The 24,020-nt window shown below is 41.2% G+C and overlaps 1 protein-coding gene across 1 annotated transcript; it reads right to left on the bottom strand.

Moving 5' to 3' along the window:
• Positions 1-3,530: 3,530 nt before the first annotated feature.
• Positions 3,531-15,163, bottom strand: LOC119918306 (sodium-coupled neutral amino acid transporter 2-like). The gene is made up of 16 exons (XM_038738962.1): positions 14,839-15,163; positions 13,742-13,852; positions 13,529-13,610; positions 13,316-13,431; positions 11,202-11,275; positions 11,013-11,105; positions 10,575-10,647; positions 8,527-8,609; positions 8,358-8,416; positions 7,820-7,981; positions 7,630-7,709; positions 7,372-7,472; positions 5,996-6,120; positions 5,754-5,898; positions 5,560-5,657; positions 3,531-5,416 (listed from the first exon to the last, which is right to left on the bottom strand). The coding sequence occupies exons 2-16, from the start codon at positions 13,849-13,851 to the stop codon at positions 5,303-5,305; spliced, it is 1,515 nt and encodes a 504-aa protein (XP_038594890.1). The 5' UTR covers position 13,852; positions 14,839-15,163; the 3' UTR covers positions 3,531-5,302.
• Between the last annotated feature and the right edge of the window lie 8,857 nt (positions 15,164-24,020).

Genomic DNA, 24,020 nt, shown 5'->3' with positions numbered 1-24,020 from the left:
ACCGTAGCTTTGGAAATATCAATAAATTGGTTGTGCATTATCTGATTTATTTGTTAACATTCTAACTTTGATTGGATGTAAAACATATTGCCTCAAATGCAACCAATAACCCTAATTAAGAATGTGTTCTTACTGTTAATGACTGTTACCACTCCCCGCGATCTTAAGTGTTGAATAAAGATGCTTATGTTGATTTCAGCTCTTAGTGTTTGTATGTGGGTGTTTTAATGGGAATGTGGATCTTTCAGATCAATTTGAGAAGTACCTATGATCTCGTTACACAGTTTATTGTGTATCATGTAATGTGGGGAACTGGTCTTGGTCTCGACTTGGTCTCAGCCCCTAAAAGTCTTGGTCTTGTCTCGGTCTCGATAAAGTCTGGTCTTGGTCTTGACTAGGTCACGGTTTGGGCGGTCTTGACTACAACACTACAACATATATAGTACAGACAATAACAGATGTGATTCCAGTGTAGAGACATGTTTATGAATTGAGAGAGGTTATTACATTTGGTATGAAAGACCTTTTACAAATGTTCTTTGTTGCTGCAGCTGCTCTATACGTGAATTTTTTTTTAAAATCAAGGGTCGTGTATTTGTTTTGGTGTGTTTGTTCTGTGATGCTCCTTTCTCTCTCGGCTGTCTCTCTCAGATAGTTGTCCTTCCTACTTTCAGGTGTGCCTGATTAATACTAAGTTCCAGGGGAAGGTTGAAAAGCCTTTGGAAGTCACAGCAGGCGCTTGAGACCACAGTGCAGTGCACATCAGCAGTTGCAACCTAGTATGAGCAGTAAGCATCCTCTGCCAGCCAGCTCAACAGACAGTGAACCGAACACTGGCTTGGCTTGTGGCGTGACACTCAGTGATTGCTCAGCGATCAGTGGGTCAAACCACAGTTCAGACACTGCATGGAGTGGTGCGCCTGGCCTGGTACAGTTAGTGCAAAGCCATGTTTTTGGGTTACCCACCTCAGTATAGGAAGGACTTTTGAGTCTTATTTTTGCTTACAGCTACAGCCTAAGTGCTTGTAAATTGTTGCCCTCTCAGTTTATTTTGAGAAAGTTGTTGTGATATGCACCCAACTATGGTTTTCTGTTTTTTGCCCTGTTTTGTTTTAGGTTGCTGTTGCCTCACAAGAGATGGATAGATATAGATTGATAGATATTTAGAGATACATAGAAGGGATAGTAAATGATATGTGTATATATAAATCCTAAGGCACATCTGTGTAATACCCATGCTGTCTGATCAGCATCTTGATATGCCACACGTATGAGGTGGATGGATTATCTCGGCAAAGGAGAAGTGCTCACTAACACAGATTTTGACAGATTTGTGAACAATATGTGGGAAAATTTTGTTGTCATTTTAGTCTTTGGAAAAAATATAATTTAAGCATACCCTTCGATCATTTAAGTGGTTATAATTACGTTATTACTTGTGTCATTTTGTTGAATGCTTTTCAGGCTTCGGATGATGGAGACTGTGGAGAGGTTAAAAGGTGCATTCTAGCTCATATCTGTGGAATAATAATAATAAAAATAATAATAATAATAATAATGCATTACATTTACATAGCGCTTTATCATGGAAACTTAAAGCACATCACAGTGAAGTGGGGGGGACTCGCCTCAACCACCATCAATGTGTAGCACCCACCTGTCTATAGAGATGTTAAAGTACACCCAGATATGAAATATTTAAGGAAGGAATGAGCCTAACCAGTGTATACTGGAAAACCTTCATGTCAAAGATCAAGACTGAAGAAATAATTGATTCCATGTATATTATTGCATTTTTATGATTATCAAGAAGTTGGAGCTAATATTATGGTCCTTCTTCCAACTTCTGCAAGAGATGATGCTAAGAGCTAATTTAAATGGCAACAAAGATTGTTCAAAGAGAAATGGATTCACCTGCTGAGGACATCCTGATGTGTCCTATCTACTGCTATGTTGCTGATTCTATTAGTCCTTGTGGTGGGAAAAAGCATGTTTATATAAACAGCTCAGGCAAACACTTGTCTTTCTGTGAATTTTATTCAAGTCTTCTGCAGAAGGAACTCACAGGGACACATACGCATCAGAGTGTATCATCTGAGTGAGCTGCAGTGTAACAGCATATGCAGCTTTTATCTTAGTCTCAGGGTTGGAGTACTATCTCATCAGAGGAACATAGTGTCATGAGTCTGCAGTTCTCCTCCCCGACCCCTTGTGTTTATGTTCTCTTCCCTCCCTGTGTCTCCTGTTAGTCTGTCTGTCTCTCTGTGTTGTCTGAGTGTGGCTTCTCACTCTGGGCCTGGCGCTCCACCTCCACCTGCACATCCACATTCCACTAATCAAGACTCTGCAGTAGTACCCGGTTCTTCACCTCACTCGTCTCCAGATCGTCAGCTTACCTCAGTGGTATTTGTGCTGCGGCCTACAAATCTTGAGTTGCATGTTCTGTTTATTTCTTGTGAGTTCAATTTACCTTGTCTCTCTGTGCTCAGGATCACTGCCTGCCTGGAGATTCTGCCCCTGCCTGGAAATCCACTCGCTGGTCTCCATTCCCTAGTCTGCTCCGCTCACACCCCGTTTTTCAATAAACTTTAAATTCCTGGATTTAAACCTGCCCTGAGTCTGTTCACCTAGCCTGCCATACACTCAATCCGGATCTATAGAAAGACACCATGTCCAAGGTACATGTGGTGAACCACTTAAAGTCCTGACCCCTCTGGACATATGTTAAAGCATCACACACATTTACCTTTCATTGATCCCATACCCAAGAGGCTGGAGGCCCCTAGTGAGATTAGTTACATGGCAGTGTTTTAAAGATGGTTCTCATGAAATTCCCATTACATCCTATTTTTACTTTTAGGGTGCTTTCACACCTGTAGTTCGGTTCGTTTGGTCCAGACCAAGTGAAAAAAATATAGTTTGTTTGATTCCACATAAGCGAACTGCACCAGAGTTAATATGAAAGCATACAGAGACCACCATCTACAAGGAGGTCTCGGGCCACTTGTTCAGTCCGGTTTTGGTGCACACCTTAGTGCTGCATTCACACCTGCGTAAACGAACCGCACCAAGGGGGAAAACAGTAGTGCGATTCAACCAAACTAAATGACGATGCCAGGTGTAAAAGCACCCTTAAACTCTTCACCTACACAGCCTTTTCTGTGCGGTTGGCTCAGAATCTCCCTTCCTCATCCGTCACTGTTCCAAGAATTTAAAATAATAAACACTCTCATTAAAAATTGTCTGAATCTTTTCTTAATGTCTGTCCAGATGCTCTCAGATAATCTGCTTGGACCCTGTCATTGGCACTTGAGACTATACTGTATTTAAAACAAAATGTGTTTGTCATGAGTAAGGCCCCCTAGTGGGCGCTGTTGTGGTTGACCTGCATTCTGACAACAATCTAACCAGACATTTGGAGGTTTCTGTCAGTGCATGATGGAGGACCTGGTACAAATCCACAACAGTTTTAACTTCTTGTCCTCATAAACTGCATTTACAAACTCAGGCAAAAGGAACACCAACAGTCATTGTGATAGATTCTTTGATTTTACTTGGACATTATTTACAGGATGTACATAGTGTTTCATTGAAACAAGAGTGTAAAACTGGCAGACGAAGCCCTCCTTGCTCCTGAGGTCAAGAGATGGCTGACGTACTCTTTAACCAAGATGTGCGTGAAGAACATTTTGCTGATCCATTTTTGTGTTTAGGGGCCAAAAAGTAAACAAAGACTGGTGCCGCTGTATCAGTGGCTTCCACATACAACACACTTTTCACAGAATTAACACAGTAGGATATTTCAGTCAGTCTTAATGGAGATGAACAGTTGAAGCTCTGGTGTATTGGAGACAATTCAATTTCACAAATTCCCCTTCTTGGGGTTTTTTGTTTATGTTCTACGGCTCCAATGCATTATTGTAAAAAGTTAAAACAAAACAAAGCGTATATACAGTTGAACTCAATAGATATATATACATATATATATACATATTATATAAATATAGTAAAATAGATAAAATTACATTGATTTTAACGGTCTTCCATAAATAGATGTTGGACAATAACAGTTTGATGTTAAGTTAGTGTTGGAAGCACAGTGCACCGTCAGATGAGAGGTTCACAACTCAACAGGAGACAAGTCCACGTTGAGCTATCAAGTTCTTCCTTGTGAAACATTTTGAAAGCAGAATACTTCGCAACTATATGTAAAAACACTCAAAATACATGTGACAGATGCTCCTGTATACTTCTTTGTTGTTGTTTGGTTGTCAGAGTTTGAGAGCACATTTGACTTCTGGTTTTTCATTTTTGCAAGTTTAACAGGTATATTACAACCACTGCATGTGGTCAAATTCAAAGTATTCTCCCATAAAGAAAACATTTTTAAGTTTCCCCCTCCCCTTCCAGGGAAGGGGGAACTGCAGGCTCAGAGGCCTCCAGGTCTTGAAGCAGTAGTCTCGTTGCTGCACACGCTACTCCAACAAGATCTTCAGCATGTTATAAAGAGTAAATGCAGTTTCAAAGAGTCCTCTTGTGAGATACTCTGCAGCTCCCAGTGTCGTGTTTGAAAAAGCAGGTCCTGCACTATGTTTTACCAGGAAAGCTGATGCTATAAGCAAGGTCATAAAACATTTGTACGAATACTGAATAGGCGGTGTAGTAGGCCTCGCCTGTGAAAACTGACAAATCTGTTTTGTGTGCTGAACAGTAAGTGCTTTTCAATATACAAAGATTCTTCACAAATACATTTTTGGCAAAGTAAAAAAACAACAAATGTTGGAAGGAACTTAATCGTCTTTGAGGATAAACGTTCAAGTCAGTTGCCTCCTGTCAATATTCAGGACATTCGCATACTTTTTCAGCAGGATGTGTTGTTTCCGAGCTCCGAGGTTACAGCCACACTCGTGCGCACGTAATACTGTACGTGAGTGTAAGCTGCATTTTCAACTCTACAACTATATCGTCTCTGATTTGAGGCACCTTCAAATATTTGTTCTCAGCTGTACCATAACTACACAAAACATTAAAAGCAAAAACGACAACAAAAAAGGTTAGGATAAAAAGAGGAAAAACAAGGAAAACACCATCTCTGTGGCCTATAACAGCGTACTGTACAAAGTTCGGATACATTCTCTTGGAATGGCATGGTTCGTCGCTCAGGAAGTCAAAGGCGAGCATCAAATGAGTTCTTGTGTTTTTCATTTTACAATAGGTTTCTGATCTTTGTTGGTTGCGCGGCTGTAGCAGTCTTGCGCTGAGAGCCTCCCTCTCCTCGACAGGCCCAGCAGGAGGTGGAGCTTTAGTGTCCGTCGGCTGAGTCCGAGCTGGCTGAGGCATTGTGGACCCAGTCCAGGATGATGAGGATCATGCTGCCGATCATGACCACGAAGCCCAACAGCAGGAAGGCAGTGGCCTGGACAGGAGAACAATTTCACATTTAGCTAAAGTGTTCACACTGAGTGACGTGAAAAGCTTGGCAGTATGCATATTCACTTTCTTGCAACAGTCTCTCCTAATTCTCTAACGTCCCTGTAGATGTAAGATCTCACTCCTTACCCCGATCTTCTGCACAGACTTCATGGACTCCTTCTTGACCAGTTTGATGTAGAAAGCCGAGGGCAGGATGAAGATGAGCATGGCAGCAGCAGAAGCGCCTATGTGAGGGGAGACATTTGGCATTTTAGCCATCATTTTGTATTTGAGACGCTTTTTGTGGCATCATATGCATTAACACGCTCAAAGACACCCACCGATGACGCCAAAAATGTCCCTGATGCTGGGGACAAAGATGACCAGGGCGTTGGTGCTGGCCAGCAGGGCTACAGTGATGATGGTGTGGCGGATCCAGCTGAACTCCTTAGAGGTGCACAGGAGCTGGTTTACAGAGGTACGAATCTACAGAGAGACAAAAAAAGAGAGATTATCCTTTATGATCCCCTAAAATCTTGTGCCAGCAATAATCTAAGATGTGCTCGATCTCTTTGATCCTTACAGGGAAAAGCACCACGGGGACGGTGAGAGTGACGGCAGCCAGCACTGCCAGGCGGACGATCAGCAGCAACACATCATCCTTGTAGATCTTGGAGTAGGTGTGCAGCAGCTCAGACTCCACGTTCACTGTGTTGAAACACAAGAGACCCTTTAGACCTGAAGCACGCGCAGCACGATTCATGAACGCAATATGTGACACGTTTAGAAAGAAGGGTGCTGAGTGTACCAAAAACTGGAGCTAGTGTGTTAGCTGAAAGAAAAGGGATCCATGACACTTAAATGTTTCCGATCTGTAGCCTTTATTGGAATGAGGAAACATGTAAGGCACAGTTAACAGCTAAGATGGTAAACATCTACTTTGGAAAGTACAGCCTCAAAGACATGCTAGCATGGCTATAGACTCTTAGTCTTGTTATATTTATGGAAACATTTCAAAGAACAGTAGAATAGTTTAGCATAAAAAGAAAGGCAGCATTAGTGTGTAAGGAGTGTGAGCTACTATTTTATGGTGTTTGCCCCAGTAAATGTGTGAAAACACCAAACCTACTCTAACTAAAACCTTGTGTTCAGTAGTATGTGAAATATTTTGCTCTTCATGATTGTGTCATGTCGCTGCTTGTGTCACACTTGGTTGCCTCCATTTAAACATCCCTGTTGCGGTGTATTTCACCCCCACACACAGATAAAGACAGATCCATTTTCTTATCTCCTAATGTTGGCAAACCCTGCCAAGCAAGTTTAAACAAACGTCAGAAACATTTCTCAACCTCCACCCGCCTTGACAAATTACCGCACATCAGGTCTTGCCCTCTCATGACAGTTGATGAAGTCTTTGCTCACTATCATACTCTTGTATAACCATGTCTGATGTTCCAGAACATTCCTGCGCACTAACTCCTGCCATGACAAACAGGAAAACAAACAGGTGGCACACTGATCAGCTGCATCAGGTGGGGTTTTTCACAGTCTTGCATAACAGGCCTTGAGTCTTGTCTGGAGCGGTTTGTTCCAAGAGGGACACTGACTATTTAATTTGGACCTTGAAGCTTCTTCCCTTAACTTTGGGTGATTGATTTGCTTTGACATTACGTATCCAGGGACAATGACCACTTGTAAACCCACACTGGTACGATTAACCCTTTGTGGCTTTATAGTAACCTGTTCCTGAAGAATTTTGCCACATTATTGATGCCATATGGATTTGTGCTTCTTCTACAATGAACTGCCCCAAGAAACTATGTTAAAATACATTTTGAGGAATATGATGATTTTTCTCAATTTCAGCAGGATTATAGAATCTGCTTCTAGTCAAAACTGGTCAGCTACATGCCTGCCACCATACATTCAACCACACATTAAATGATGGTTTAGACTCACAGTTGAAGGTCAGATATCCGAAGAGGGCGGCCAGCAGGTACATGATGAACATGGCCAGGAAGGACACATTGGCAACGCCCTGCATCTTTCTGCGGGAACGGCTGTTTGGAGAAGAGGGGATGTTTCATTTAGACACTAGAACACAGTTTTTATTATTTAAACTCTTGAGTTTAAAATAAATGTGAAAACGCTGATAAGAAAGCAGCTGCTGTTTAAAGTTTGGGTGAACATAATGAAATGAAAGCTGCGTGCACTCACTCTTTGAGCTCCTCGTACATGGGCAGGATGGCAGGGTGGCACACGAAGGCGAAGGTCAGGATAGGAACAGCGTAGACAGTCTGGAAAAAATGTACTTAATTTAGTGAATATGTCACCAAAATATTAGATCCAATTTTTGTTTTAGTTTAAACTTCAATTCTCCAGAAGTTTTGGTATCTCATTTCCTCACCTGAGAGTTGTAGACAAAGTATTTTGGTGTGCATGCGTCCTCGCTGTAGTCCACAGCGGTGGTGTTCTGGTCGGATATGTTCAGTACTTTGCTACTGTTTTTGTTCAGAGCATGGAAGTCGTGCGGCAGAGGGCATGGGATCTCGAACTTCTTGATGATCACCTGGAGGACAAGATAACAGATTTTAAACTAAATGAGCTAACATTTTGGGCTGATATTCAGTAGAACTTTATTTTCTTTCTGGTTAAAAAGCCTTTGAAACTGCATGTAGCTCATCATGGGAAGCGAAAACCCCTGAAACCAGACCACTGTGAGCACCTGAAGCCCAGTCTTAAAAAGATACCAAAGAAAGCCAAAGTTCAGTAGTTCATTTTGTTCTGTTACAGTGTTTTATGACTCTAGCTTGTTGTATTTCCCTCAGATTTCATGGAAAAACTGAAATTTGTCTCTGACTAAGACTCAACAGGCTGGCTCGTGATAAAACGGTGTGTGTAGGAAATACATTTCTGTGTGGAGGGAACAGGTGGGTTTTACTCACCACAATCAGAAAGAACACCATGCAGAGCAGTGACAGACCACTGGTGTAACCGAGGTAACCTGTGGGCGTAAAAGAGTTTATTACTATTTTAAGACTGCAGAATCAGAATCGTTTTTGGTTCTTTTATTATTTCACAAGTCTTTCTCACACACATACACACTTTTCTTACCCAAGTTCCTGAGTAGTGACAGAGGCAGGATTATAACGAGTGTCACCAGCAGCACCAGGTAGTTACCGTTAGTGTACCATTCCCTGAAACACAACATGACAGAACAACATGTTAGTGATACAGCTGAAGTCATTAATTAATCATTATGTGACTGGAGATTAATGTTTCTTTGTCAAATGTATAACATTTTAGTTTCATTTAAATTAGATTTTTCATTTTTTATTTTTACAAAGTTCTAAATGCAAGCTATACTTTGTAATGTACACGATAAATCATAAATAATTTGACAATTATTTTCCCACGCGTCCTCATCTAATTTTAACACTGGAACAACTTCAGAGCTTCAAAGTCAAATTTCTTACCCTGCATTGAAACACAAAGGCAGGAATATTATATATGTAATATATGTGACATATTCGTATTTAATGAAAGGTACTTTTTGCAGTAGGAAAGATGAGAAAAGCTATATATTTTTTAATTTTTTGTCATCTTTTTCAGGACAATAGTCATCTTTCTCCAAGCTGAAGACACACTGAGTAACCAGCACGACATGTAAACTAATTTACACTAAAACAGACTTCACTGTGCAGAAAACCTCACATTCCTTTCACATCTTCTGATTAGCAGTATGTGAAGCTTCAGGTCTGATCAAACGCCTCAGCTGCTGCTCTGACACAGCTTGTCGTCGGAGATTTAACCAACATCTGTATGTCAGCTGACACAAACTTGGCCTGCGCAAGATGACTGCATCACTCGCACAAATAGATTTAACAAAGCAGCACTGAGGAACCGAACCACATCAATTTTTTAAACATGAAACGAGGTTGCGGTGAGCTCATCCCGCGCTATGTCTCGATGTGGCACCAGCTGCTTCTTCTAAAAGGGCTCTTTGAAGGGCCGCTCGGAGAGACTGAGCACTGTCCGTTCCTATTAAAGCACCCAGACCCCCCTCCTCTCCTCCAACAGAAGGACAAAGACGCTTTGGCTGCCAGTTGAAAAATAACTGGCAGCCATTTTTCTTGATGTGCCACTACACCTCGAGTGCCTCTTTTTATCTCATTTAGAATGAAATTCTTGTTTTGTTCTGTCTGGGAAATGTGTTTGTTAATAAAGTTTCCCAACACGTCAGCATTGACCCTGCAAATGTTCCTTTTGGGATGTGTAAACTAGGTTGTATTGACATTAAGTTAATAGTTAAAGCTGCAAAACTACTAAACAAATGGTGGGATGGTCAGGTCCTAATCACTACAAAAATCCAATCGAAATTGTTCCTTAGCCCGAGGCTGATGCCCACAGATTTCTTAGAAATCTGGTCAGACTTGTTGGAGAGGTTCCAATCTCCCCTAAGGGACTCACAAAGTTCAACATTATTTAGATTTGATTTATTTATAAATGTTTAATATTGAGGTGTGACATTTATATTAAACAAAATGTATTTTTTTTTTCAAAAATATATCCGTGTGTGTTCTGTTCTGGATTTTGTTTATCTGCTAAACTAAACTAAAATGTATCAGTATGAAAATTATATAAACAGTTGGTATTTTTTTTACTGGAAAGCCCTAAATAATGTGTCCTGTTAGGACGCTGAAAATTAAAGCTAACCTGTTGATTTTTTGGCCACTAATAGCGCTGTGGAGCAATGTTTCTATGAGTGGGTCCCTGTTTTGTAAATCTAACTTTTGCATGTTTACAGAAGACTCAACAGGGCGCCAGAGTCAAATCAACCGTATCACCTTGAAGACAGTACAGTACAGACACTTTTGACCGGCAGCAAAGGCCGTAACTAACTCATTTTCTCGATTAATCGCTTATTCGTGGTGGAAAATGTCTGTGTTTCCCAAAGCCCAAAATGACGTTCTCAAATATCTTGTTTTCTCCACAACCCAAAGATATTTTTTTTTAAATACTCAAACCAATCACTTGATTATGAAAATAGTTATGATTAATTTAATAGTTGACAACTAATTAATTAATCGTTGCAGCTCTCCCTGCAGGTGATCAAATGTGTTTTCTGAGTTTGGAAGCTAATAAAATATTTGGTCACTCACTCGTTGGTTCCCACAAAGGACTGAATGACAATGGGCAGCTCGTATTTGACGATGTAGAGGTAGCTTGACATGGCTGTAAAGACAAAAACTGCAGTTAGTACATTTTCCTGTAAAATAAGCCCAGTCCTGTCCATGAAGGGAACTCCACTAATAGTGTGATGTCTAATATTTGGTGAGGGGCTGAGTCACTCCAATGGAAGGAAAAGGAAGTTGCTTCTAGAGAACAAGAACAAGAAACATGCAGAATGACTCGTGTTTTTTATGGAAGCTACTCTGACTCTCAAAAACACACACTGGGTTTTGTCTGCTGAGCTTTTTTCCCTGTGCAGTCAGTTTCAGAGGGAGTTTTAGCTCATGGAATAAACACATGGTGGATAAATATAGAAAAAAGTAAGACTAAAAATAATTTTCTTTGATTTTAAAATGCCAGTGTCCCACCTCCAATATTCTGCATGGTGATGGAGCAGGAAGCAGCCAGTTTCCCCGGCATCCCGAAGGCTTTGTAACCCAGCTGCTCGTACACCAGTGCACCTGTGAAGAAGAAATACAGAAAAAAAATAAGATTTGGCATTCAGAAGGACTTAAAGAAGCCACTGGGGAGTAAGGAAGGATACCTGACTGACTCACCTCCTTCATTGGCCGTCTTCAGCAGCAAGTGGACAGAATATAAGGAGAAAATGGCGACAGCTGAGAGGAGAATTCTGTAAACAGACAAGAGGGAACTTTAGCTGATTGCAAACAAGGCGCAAATATAATTATACACAGAAATTGGTCCTGATTGATGCTGAAGTGGTGCGCTTTTACGTGTGATAATTTTTAGAATGAACACTTGTATTGAACATGAGGCTTTAAAGGCCAATTCAGTGACAAATGTATTTTCTGTGCTGCGGTAAACAAACCCATTGACATTTAGCTAACGTGAAGGTCAGACACTCCTTTCCTGGAACCATAGAAGATGCCTTCTAGTGACTCAGATCATGTCTTTTGGAAGGAGGACAAGATGATTTCATAAATTTCTGCTTATTTCAGGAACTCAACATGTACGTTTCTCAAAATACTGATATTCGTTTCAAGAAAAGTGATTATGCCAAACTATCTGCTTTGGAATTAAAAAAGGAATTTCAGCAATCACAGAATTTGGACCCTGGGGACTTTCAGACCCAGCAGTCTGAAGATTATCACTTGTCATTTTCTCACAATTTGTCATTGTGATCAGCAAAGAAAACCTTGAAGGCAGCACCGGTGTGCTAGTTCTTTCAGTCACAGCTGCATCAGCAAGGTTGCAAAGGGCAAAAGGTTTCCCTGTATGGGATCCTCTGAGCACGCTACAGAGCCAGCACTTAGTGCCCGGGCATTATTAGTCCAGGTGAAAATTAATGCCCAGGCCATTTGAGACCAGTGCTGTAAAGACTCCTCGCGGCATGTGACCATCCAGCTCCTTTTAGCCTCTGACTGGCAGCTCACCTGCCTGCCTGCCTCTGACATTATAATCACTCGTATCTTATCGCTTCATACGCTGCGACTCAACAAATATATGCTTTGGATGACCTTTTTCGGGGAGTCAGTTTGTTCTGCCAGAGATTAGCTCGCTTTTTGTAACTGTTATTGCTGATGAGAAGAGCAACATACTGCGTATTAAGAATTGGATTATCCGGCTATCTGGCAGACGTAAGGCTCAGATTGGTCAGCTGCAGGCTGACATTGAGGCACGGCGTGCGCCATTCATGATCTGCGAACGCATGTTAGCTTTCCGCTTATGTAACCGTGGCCCAAATGCAGTGGGATTAGCTCAACTAAGCTGATTCTCCTGCCACTCCCTGTGTTTCTATACTGACATACAACTGCCAATTGATAGCACCACAAGTATAGTAGTTTACTATGAGTAACAGAAAAAGACACTGTACTGGTCTTTCATTGGCTGGTTATTGGCACCTGAGTGCTTCACATCGTGTCTCGGGAGATAGTAAGATGATTTGGAGTCAGTGCTGCTTGTGCCTCTTTAGAAAGTATTTCTTAACTTGACTTAAGAAAAAGTGTTGTTATAAGTGTGGGGTTTCCTAAGGACATTCGGCTCAGAAATGTGAGAAACCACTAAGTAACTGACACTAATGAAAAAGATGGAATCCAGATGACAAACAATGTGAAAAACATCTTACATGGGCTGCAATCTGTGAATGTTGTAATTCAATGCACTGGATAACCAATAGGGGGAGCTCTCATCAAAACCCATAATTTGCCCTGAAGAGAACTTCTTTTCTCTTTTTCTCACTTTCTCTCCACAATTGTATCTACAGCAAACATGACAGCAAATACTTAAACTGTAGCAATGACCACTAGTAAACTATTGACCCTGTTGTAGACTACAGCTTAGGGTCAAGCAAGTACACACACACACACACACACACACACACACCCACCCACCCACACACACACACACACACACACACACATCTGGCAGGAAAAAAACACATCTTGCAGAGGTTCAGTACATCATGACCTATATCAGACAAAACCACATTGCGTGGTTGTTTTCTTAAAGACATCACCCTCTGTGACTGTAGTCTCTCTGATGCCTGAAGGTGCCTTGTAGATGTTTATGCCATGGTATTACCAGTCAAATCACTATTCATTTATGTACTTTTTTACTTCTAAAGTCCTGCTCGTAAAAAGGCCAAAATACTTTCAAAGAGAAAACAGGAAAAGATCCTAATTAATCCTGAATACAAAAGATAAAAACGTACACAAACAGGGCGATGCCAGTGTTGGCCATAGCGTAGGACAGACCCAGGATGCCACTGCCCATGATGGCATTGCCCAGGTTGAAGACGGACATCCCAAAGGAAGCATTGCCCTGGTGCTGTGGGGAAATTAAAAGGTTCACAGTTAGGAAATTAGAAAAAAAAGACATGTGATCAAAGAAGATACTTTTGTTGGAGGATGGCAGAAGCTCTTACATATTCGGTCTCATACTTCTTCTTGCCCAGGTTGTGTTCAGGGAGGAAGTTTTGACTCTCTGCCTCCATGTCAGAGTATTGGCTTAAAAAGAAAATAAAGGACAGAAGAATTTAGATAACGGAATGTGGTTTATGTAGACGTACATGATTTACAGCTCAGAATTATTTCCATAACATTTTGTGTGTTCAGGTATATTTTACAGGCAGCCTCACCCGTTGACCTTCTTAGAACAGGGATACTCATTGCTGTTGGTGCTGATGCTGTCTTCTTCGTTGGAGACGTTCAAACGGCTCATCTCAGTTTTGGAAGTGGGCTGTTTCATGCTGTACATTTCAGAGCAGAAAAGAGGAGCACATGTATATATTTTAATTTCTGTCTGTGCGCGTTCACGTTCTCTTTAATGATCAGTGTAGTCAGCAGGCGCGCACCGCAGACGCTCCTCAGATCATGTGACTTTTTATACAGGGGGGAGGAGGTAGAGGAAAGGGGGAGGGGGTGACGCACCGGCAGTGGAAAAATACCAGACCGGTACCCGACATCACCTCAGCGCCGCTGTAAACCATGAATGACAAAAAAAAAAAAGCCGCAGTACGCGCCGCTGACTTTGCGCACATTTCCCTCCGAAATACATTTGAAGTGAAATGTAAACAGGGTGTGTCAGCGTCTTTTACCCCTGCGCAGGACGTTTTTAAACACATATAAAGTAGAATGAGATGACAACAAGGCAAAGCTTTGTGTGGATATTCTAAATCTGACATTCTTATAAATATTATATTTTCTCTTGGCTGAACAGTGCGCACATGTACATCCACCCAGAGCCCAAAAGGCGTTACCCCAGATCCATTTCATAACATGATTTCCATGGCCGGCTCCAATGGAAACAATGGCACGTGTTGTCCCTTTATGGGCATCGCTTTCCATTTTGCGCAGAGGCTTGCGCTCTGGTTCACTGGACTAGAGCCGGTGCAAATTACACACAGATACAGCTTTAAATTACCTCCTTTTCTCTCAGATTTTGTTTAAACTCTCTGTATTCCTGTGACATAAGTTCTAGCACTGTACGTCACACTGCTTCATTATTTATTTATTTGGACCAGGACTGACCTGGTAAAGAATTACAGGTAATATGGCAGGAAATGGACTAATGAGATTCAAAATGCAAACCAAGGACAGATAATGACAAAATTAGGTACAAATAACAAACCAAAAAGTGTAATATCTTACCATGCAGCTCAGATAGACTATGCCGCCTACACTCGGTAATTTTCTGACAGACAGTCTGTAAATGACAAGATGCCGGCGTTCTTACCTTATGAAGATGTGGCAGGATGCCTGTAAAATCCTCTCAGTATAAAAAGAAACAGCAAATGTCCTGACGATTTCTTCACAAAAGCCGAGTGATCCTTGAGTGTATTTAGGTTAAATATGAATAAATTGAAGAATGAATGGATAGGCCTGTTACCAGACAGGGTCGGATTCAAAAGACTAGCTGAAACAGTTCAAGTAACGAACAAATACACTCTGACCGAAGTGTAAAATGAAAAGAATTAGAATTAGAATCTAATTAAACCAAATTCCCAGAGTAGCGATATGCTCGGAGAGAAGACCCTGTTCAGTTGGAGGAGGGGTGGGGAGTCACCCTTTTATAAAGATGAGCATTGCATCAGCCCTCATCTACAAGTAAGGAGGATGAGGCGTGGCCTGTATGAGGTGGAGACTTTTTACGCACAGTGACGTGCTTTTGTATACAAACAGAGCACTGACCTAGAGACTCTCCCCTGGAAAACCACAGGGATCCTCCTGTACATCTTTGCAATAGGTGTTATCAAGAATACCATAAAAATAGGCTACTACAATAACACCATATGAGGTCAAGACATAATCCTTCATAACCAACATAACCATTCATCATTACCACAGACAGTAATTGCATAAAATATTTGTATGTGTTTAAATCCTTCTGTGATCATTATAGGAACATCAAAAGTCACCAAATGATTATTAAATCTGTAGAGGACAAGCCTTGTACTTAATAAGATAATAAGTTAAAACTTTTGATATGAGTAATACTACTAAATAGGACTGTACTTTCCAGCTTTTTTTTTCAGATGCACCTGCACAGCCCTGTCACATGAACTCAAGGACCCCTTCATTGATTCCACCCATCATGTTCCAAACATATTCATTTGAAGTGACTATTGATTATATAAAAGTGATTTATTTAGTTACAGTAATGTTTTTGTAAATGTAATGTTTTGTTGTTTTGGTCAAGATTGCATTTGTATTACTACTACTGTTGCAACCATTTATCCACTAGGCTACTTTAACTGTTACAACTAATTAACCATTAAAGGGGCTATATGTAATTTTAATGTAATTAATCATTGTAACCTGCTTTTTCGGTTGATTGGAACAGCCACTATGCTGTGTCCTATGTCAAGAAATCGGGTTAGATTTTATGCAAAATCCATCAACTACGTAGGCTGTGACATTCATCCTCCCATTCATGACTCCCAGCACAACACAAAGTTTGCTGCTTCGCCAGACTCTATGTAAGGATGAAAAACAACAAAAAGGTTTTACATGCTGAAGCCCGTCAGGCCAAATGAGAATCAAATCGATATCGGGTCAAAACACGGTCAACATCGGAGGGGCATTTGAATCATCTAGAGGGCTCTGCTTTCTTTTGGATATAAAAACTGACCAAGAGTTGGCTTTCATCCTACTAGACAGGTTATCTAACATTACTGCAAAGCATGTGATTTTGTGTTTTAGTTGGCTCAAGTTAGATAATGCTAGCTTGCTGGCTAACACCGACCAGTTGCTAACGTTATCCGTTGCAAAAGTCAGTCGCTGTAACTTAAGTTACCCACATAATACATAATAATGCAGCTTGCTAACTATTCCTTTAAGCATTTCATCCATTACTTTTAGCTAACCATTTAGACCACATTTCTAGCTTGCTAACAAGTTTTCAGACACTTTCAATTGCAAGATGTAGAGTTCAGGTGTTAACACCTGACTCATTATGTGGAAAAATCTAATTTTGTTCAAATTAGTTGAGCTTGTCCACAATCTTTCCATGCAGCTACCATGTGGCGACTGCAAAGGCACGCTGGGAACCACTTCTACAGTACAGATATACTGTAGCCTATATGATGTGTGTTCTTTTCATATTTGTTATAGGATATTGCACTATTTTATAAGGTACGAGTAAGGTTTACAGTCCCTTGATGATCTCCAGAGATGCACTGTCGAACAAAGGTAAAGTGGACTCAAAGTGGCCTGAAAGTCTGTCACTCCAGATCAGGGTGTTAAGTGGAGCTTCAAAGCAGACCTCCCTGTCTGAAGGAGATTACACACAAACGCTGTCATGTGACAGCAGCCATCCTGATCCTCATTCACGCAGTTGGCTGTCCTCGCAGATCAGGTGAAGGTATGTGTGTGTGTGTGTGTGTGTGGGAGTGAAATCTTCCACAGCTCTGGTTTCTAGTTTATTATTAATGCTGGGATGACTGAGAACTGTACAGCCTGTTAACTATCAGGCAGGTTTTCATTCTCAGCTTTGATGCTGATAAATACTGCTAATACTACAACTTTACACTGCTACTGTGCAAACACTCCTAAACATAGTACACCACTGCAAATCTTCTCACTGTGTGTACTATAACAACACTATTACTACTAATCCACTGTTGTTGCTGCTGGACAGCTACATGTACTGTTACTGCCAAAATATAATTACTACTGTCATTCCAGCTACAACAACTTTTACTATACTACTACTAAGTACTACTACTTGTTGTACTACTTCTACTACCTTTACCATGTGCACTACAGTATTTCTAGTATTTCTACGACTATTATTCAATTCAGTTTATTTATATAGCGCCAATTCATAACAAAAGTTATCTCATTGCACTTTTCATGTAAATCAGACCGTAGGCCGTACTCTTTGTAATATTTCTACACTGTATATGACCACTACTAATCAGAAATCAGTATCAGAATTAGAAATACTTTATTGATCTCAGAGGGGAAATTCTTTTGTCACTACTACTACTGCTAGTACTTGTACTATTACTACTATTACTACTACTGCTACTACTACTATTGACACTATTACATTTACACATGCTACTTCAAATATTTGCACTACTACTTCTACTACCTGTACTTCTACTATTTCTGTTTCTATTGCAACTACTACTACTACTACTACATACCGATGCTTGTACTACTACCTTTACTGGAATTAATACCCCTTCTACTCCGTTTACATGTTCGATTAGTATGTGCACTATGTCTAGTACTAGTACTAGTACTAGTAATACTACTACTAATACTACTTGTAGCCTACGACAATTAATTGTACTACTACTACTACTACTGCCACTGCTACCTTTGCGGTACTAATTCTAGTACTTTTACTACTACTTCTACTAGTGCTATCATCACTACTACTACAACAACTACTACTACTACCACTACTATTTGCACTACTACTTTGGATATTACTCCTACTTCTGCTAGCATCACTAATCATCTGTCATAATGATGTAATGATTATATATTAGTGCAGTGATCCCTGCAGGGGTGTAGGTAGGAGGTTCTCTTGCTCTGTCTCTTCAGAGTAATCAGAGGTCAGGGGTCAGAGGTCACATACAAAATTCAGCAAGCTCATGGATACCTCAGCAAGATGCATGATAAAACCTGAACACTCCATCCAGTTGTTACTTAACTTTCTTCTCTGACACATTATGCAACATCATTATGTCCACACCCTGAACTGCTCCACAAAATGTTCACTGCCTCACATTCATTTTGGCTTTGTGACCTAGTGACACAAGTTCAAATTACACACCCACTGCAGTCAGTAACCGCTTTTCATTATGATGAGGCAAATTTTGGAATATGAATAGTTGAACAAAGCAGAAAATTCTAATGCCATGCAGCCATTTTTTGAAAAGGCAACCCATTTCTCTTTTTTTTCTTTGAGGAAGACACAGAATAAAACAGGAACAGCTGGTTGTTCACAGAGCACATTGTTTTTCATTTGGTTTGTTTTTCTACACAAGTATTCCATTGCATTAAATGCTTTGCTCTGATTGGCAAAATTCTTGTCACCTCAAAATAAAATAAAATAAAAAGGGTTTTAATTCAAATACAAGACTGACATTTAATTGGTGCTGATCCCAGATCAAGAAAAAAACAGCACATATTTATAAGTAATACAAGTATTATTAATTCAGGGCACATGTGGATTGTAATCTATTAAGGGAAAAAGACACACACTTTGTGCATTCCCCCGCCCTCAGTCGCACATGAGCAAGTTTGTGCGTGGCTCTCTGTGTGCGAGCCTTTGTTTGGGGCTTTAGCTCGACCCAGCAGATCTAAGACGGATCAGGAAACTAGAGCGGGGGCAAAGGTTGCAGGAGGGGACATGGTCTGAACACCAATGCCTTGTTACCCCCACCCACAGACATACATACACACACACACACACACACACACGAAAATACACATTTACACACAACATCTGCAATGATGTGGGTAAACGAACTGGAGCACGATCTGTTCAAGGGTTCAGGGAGTAGTCCATGGCCAGACAGGTGAGAGAGGAGGTCAGAAAGGTCAAAGTGGAAAAAAAGTGAATGGAAGCCCCATTCCTTCCTGATGCTAATACAACTGCCGCAACTCCAACTGCCATGAATAATGATGACTCTGTCGTGTGGGCGGCTCACAAGTGCATGGAGATCCGATAAAAAACAAGGCTCTCATTGCAACACTTTCTGCTCTCAGACTCTGTATTTTAGCATTAATGGGCTGCCTCTGTCTGCGAGGCCACAACCCACAACTATTTTAAGATAGCAGATCGTATGTGATGCCTGCTGACAACATCATTTCTCCTCCTTTCAACATGGGTACATCAAACCCATCCTTTATATTTTTCATTTAGTCTTTCAGGTGAGTAAAAGTCACAAAGCACTTTACATCTTATTAGTAGTGTACCCTTACTAATGTGCATAATGTGCATGTTACATTGTTTCAGTAAGCTACTAACTAACGTTAGCTTAGCTTAATGTGTAAAGCTCACCAGAACACAATCTAGGAAACTACACCAAGGACATTAAGGTTTGGTATTATTAAAGAGACAGGTGAATAATTATGGCCAGAAGTTCCTCATGCTTGAAGAGCTGAGCGCAGAAGTAAATGCTGCTCAAACAATCTGTGACAGAAACACAGGGTTGAGGTTTTGGGTTGTGGCTGGGGTTTTATTTTACCAGTGCACTGTCATTTTCCTCTGCACATTTCAAACTCTCATACTAATAGGGTTGAGCGAGTATCCAGTACAGACAATGTAGTTTTTATGAGTACGAGTATCATCAGAGTAAAATGTGTCAATAGCTGTTTTCTAATAAACTATACATATGGGAACCTTTTTTAACTAAAAATAGTTATCTTACAATTGAATCAAAAACATTGCTCTGAAGCTCAATTGTGAGGCTGTTCTGTACACAGTTTTCTAATAAATGTAGCAACTTCTGATCAACCAATACCAATTTCAGGCTTAAATAACAATGTCTGGTCCCACCCATCCCAAGTACAGATACTGTGACGCCCTGTGGGGTCATGTGTGGGTGTGGCCTCTCTCTCTTCCTTGTAGAGGAAGAGCTCATTGCAATAACTCTGGGCACCTGGGCTAATTGCCCTGTAGGCTATTTGCAACTCTGTCTTCTCATTCTGCAGGAGGTCGCTGCTGGGCTGAGGACGGGCGGACCTCTCTGCTAACTTGCTACCATCTGCTTCCCTGCACATGCATCCATCATCCTGACTTGACTGAAACCACTGATGTACATACCCCATACTTTATGGGGTACTTTATTTTTGTTGTGGCCTTCTGAGCCAGGTCATAACAATACAGATAATTTGATTTGTTGAACAGATACAGACAGTGGTGTACCGCATATCCCTAAATACAATATGCAATGATCAGCCATACCAATATCACCAAACTGCCTAATATTTTGTTGGTTCCGTCGAAACATGGACTCTACTAGACTTCTGAAGGTGTGCTGTGGTATCTGGCACCAAGGCGTTAGCAGCAGATCCTTTAAGTCCTGTAAGTTGCAAGGTGGGACCTCCATGGATCGGATTTGATTGTCCAACATCCCACAGATGCTCAGTTGGATTGAGAACTGGGGAATTTGGAGGCCAAGTCAAAACTTTGAATTCATTGTTGTGTTCCTAAAACCATTCATGAGCAATTTTTTGCTTTGTGGCAGGGTGTATTATCTTGCGTAAAGAGGCCACTGCCATCAGGTAATACTGTGTCTATGAAAGGGTGCACATGGTCCATCCACATGAATGGCAGGACCCAAGGTTTCCCAGCAAACATTGCCCAAAGCACCACACTGCCTCTCCGGCTTGCCTTCTTCCCATGATGCATCTGGTGCCATGTGTTCCCCAGGTAAGTTGACTCGGCCATCCACGTAAAAGAAAACATGATTCATCAGACCAGGCCACCTTTTTTCATTCCTCCATGATCCAGTTCTGATGCTCATGTGCCCATTGTGGGCGCTTTCTACAGTGGACAGGGGTCAGCATGGGCACCCTGACTAGTCTGCCGCTACACAACCCCCCAGACTGCGATGCGCTGTGTATTCTGACACCTTTCTATTAGAACTAGCATCAATTTGACCTAAAGTAGCTTGTCTGTTGCGTCCCAGCTGCATCAATGAGCCTAGGCAGCCCATGACGCTGTCGCCGGTACATCACTTTTCCTTTCCTCTTTTGATGGGTACTGAACACTACACCCCACAAGTTTTGGAATTGCAATATTAGGCTGTTATGGCTGATCTGTGTATGTCAAGACTGAGCTAAATTTGTTCTAACTACATTTTCAAATAAAGAGGAAGAAGTGGATAACATATTTTACCTGAGAGACGAATGTCTAAGTGCTTGGTTGATGTGCGCTCCTCACGCTTTCCCATGTGAAAGAAAATAAGTTCAGTGATAAATGTTGATGCTGTGGGGAGCCTTCAAGGCTTCAGGTGCTCTGACAGCACTGTCAGCAGAGGAGGCCATCACACTGGACAGAAAGCAATATTAGTTCTGTACTGGAGGTGAGAGCAGTAGCTGAAGAAAACACATTGGTTCTGTGCTTCTCCCTAGACTTCCCTCTGTTCACTCTGATAAGTGGGAGCTGACAGGTATGGATGCATGAGATGATAGGTTACATAGCATTTTGTAGCACAACAGTCTTTTATGCAGTGAAAGTATTCTTCTTTTCATAATGTATTTGTTTAGCTTGAAAGGGGGATGTATAAATCCTCTGGACAAAAAACCCACTAACATCTGGCTTTTGTCTTCAGAGCTCACTGTACACTACCTACTCAGCGCCAGACAGCAAAGGCTAGCAGCTATCTGGTGAACATAGTAGAGCATTTAACAGCTAAAGAGTCATATATTTTCCTCAGCATTTGGTGGAGACCAAACCAGACCTAAAAAGATTGTGAATACTGGTCCAACATTCAGCATGTGGCCAGAAACACAACTCCAAATGAATGCTAATGTTGCTACATGTATGCTGGATGTATAAATAAGCAACTGATTGCTACCATGTTAACCAACCCTTAATTTTAAAACCCAGAATTTCCAACTCTCTGACATCTTGTGGATCCAGTTTAAGTTTATATCTCTGTGACTTGTCTCATCGGGTGTGACATTCACCTACAGTGATTGCACCCAATCACTCCGACCCCAAAGCTAATCACCTCTTTGGCAGCCGTCCATTTTCTCATGTAAATCCATTGCCCACAGCCCAAATGAGTTCCTCTCCAGACATCATATTTTACTGTGCCAGTCTCCTGCCAAGCCCCCCTGCTGTGTCCAAACCAGATCGCTAACACCACCACTCCCCACCTGCCCCTGTCCCCCCAGCCTATACTTATTAACTTTTCATTTTCCCTGACTTTAGATCGGGGATTTTCTTGCTCCTCAACCCTATTCACCCCATCCCCACTGTGAGTGTTCTTGGAACAGTTAACCTCTAAGGAGGATCTTTATTACAATATAGACGCCTCCCACCCCCAAGGAGGAGATCTCATGATCGGCCATTGCCAATTGTTTTATTAGGAAAATAAAGGTCGTTGGGTTTTTCTCCACTGGCTCTAGGTGTGAACAAAAAGTTAATGCGAACATCTGTAGGGGTGAAACGTGTGAATGGTTATTTCCACTAAAAGAGGAGTGTATGGGAGAAGCTGAGATGGAAACACTGCTGTGAGTCTGGATGGTGTCCTGGTTCATGACCCTCCACCAGGCAAGAAATTAAATTACAAGTCTGTTCCTGTGGAGCCAACAATCGGGAGCATTAGATATTGGCAAATTTGTAACACCAAGATTCATGCAGCAAAGGGCTGTTGATTACTGTTCATTGTACTTTATCTTACATTTCTTGTTTTATAGGTGTGTTTGCACATGTCTAAGTGTGTGAGTGTGTGTGTGTCCTTTTTTGATGGGCATTGGGTGCGTGAATACAACTGCCATTTGACGACAGTGACACAAAGGAGGCTAAGGGCCATCAGACTGAAAAGAAAACAAGACAAATAGGAAGTGAGTTATCTTTTGGAAACCTTGTCATGTCGCTCACATATGTACACACACTCACAGAGGCATAGTTGATCCTGATCGGACGTGAGGCCTGCGACAGGATCAGGGTCACTACGTAAACATTCCTTAGCTAAACACAACCTCCTAACACAGTGGGAAAAGTTTTACAAACCATCACTGAATTCTCTACACAGTTTGGTCTGAGCTCTGGAAGATTTGCCTTAATGTCACAATCACAGTGACAAGAAAAATAAAAAGTGAACATTTAATTGATTAATTTAGTCTCATAAATTAGTTTCTTCAAATATACTTAAGTATTATCTGATTGATAATTAAATTGATAACTACAACCAAAATGACCATATCAATAGCTAAAGGTTGAAGGGGTTTGTAGTTCTTAACAGTAGAGGTTGGCAGCATTCACTCTTGTGCAATATTAGACCAACATGCTTATATTCAAAATCATTTATTTAAAAGATAAGAGTAAAACACACACTATGTAATCTCTCTACATGGACTTAACTAGAGAAGTGTATACGCGCACCTGTGTATGCGTGAGAAAGACTGCGTGTGTGTGGAGTGTGCGAATGTCGAGTGCGCGGCAGAAAGAATGTGTGTACGTTGTTACTTTGTTCTGCCTTCGTATGTTCCGCGTGAATAGGCATGAACATGCGTGTACGGTCATGAAATGAAAGAGTTGGAGTTTCCTCTCCGCGTATGTGACTGTGTTTAAGAGCAATTCGGCTATTAGGATAATGGTGCCAGGTTAAAAAAGAGGGTGGCTAGTTTGCATGCGAGACCCTGCGTCTGTGTAAAACATAGCTAACGTCATCTTACCAGTGTGGCGGAGCCAACTACCAATAACCTATGTAAAGTGGT

This window comes from Micropterus salmoides, unplaced genomic scaffold (genome assembly GCF_014851395.1).
Source record: "Micropterus salmoides isolate LMB-PRFRI ecotype aquatic unplaced genomic scaffold, ASM1485139v1 Ms_hic_scaffold_23, whole genome shotgun sequence".
Taxonomy (NCBI): domain Eukaryota; kingdom Metazoa; phylum Chordata; class Actinopteri; order Centrarchiformes; family Centrarchidae; genus Micropterus; species Micropterus salmoides.
This window is presented reverse-complemented; position numbering and strand designations above follow the sequence as displayed.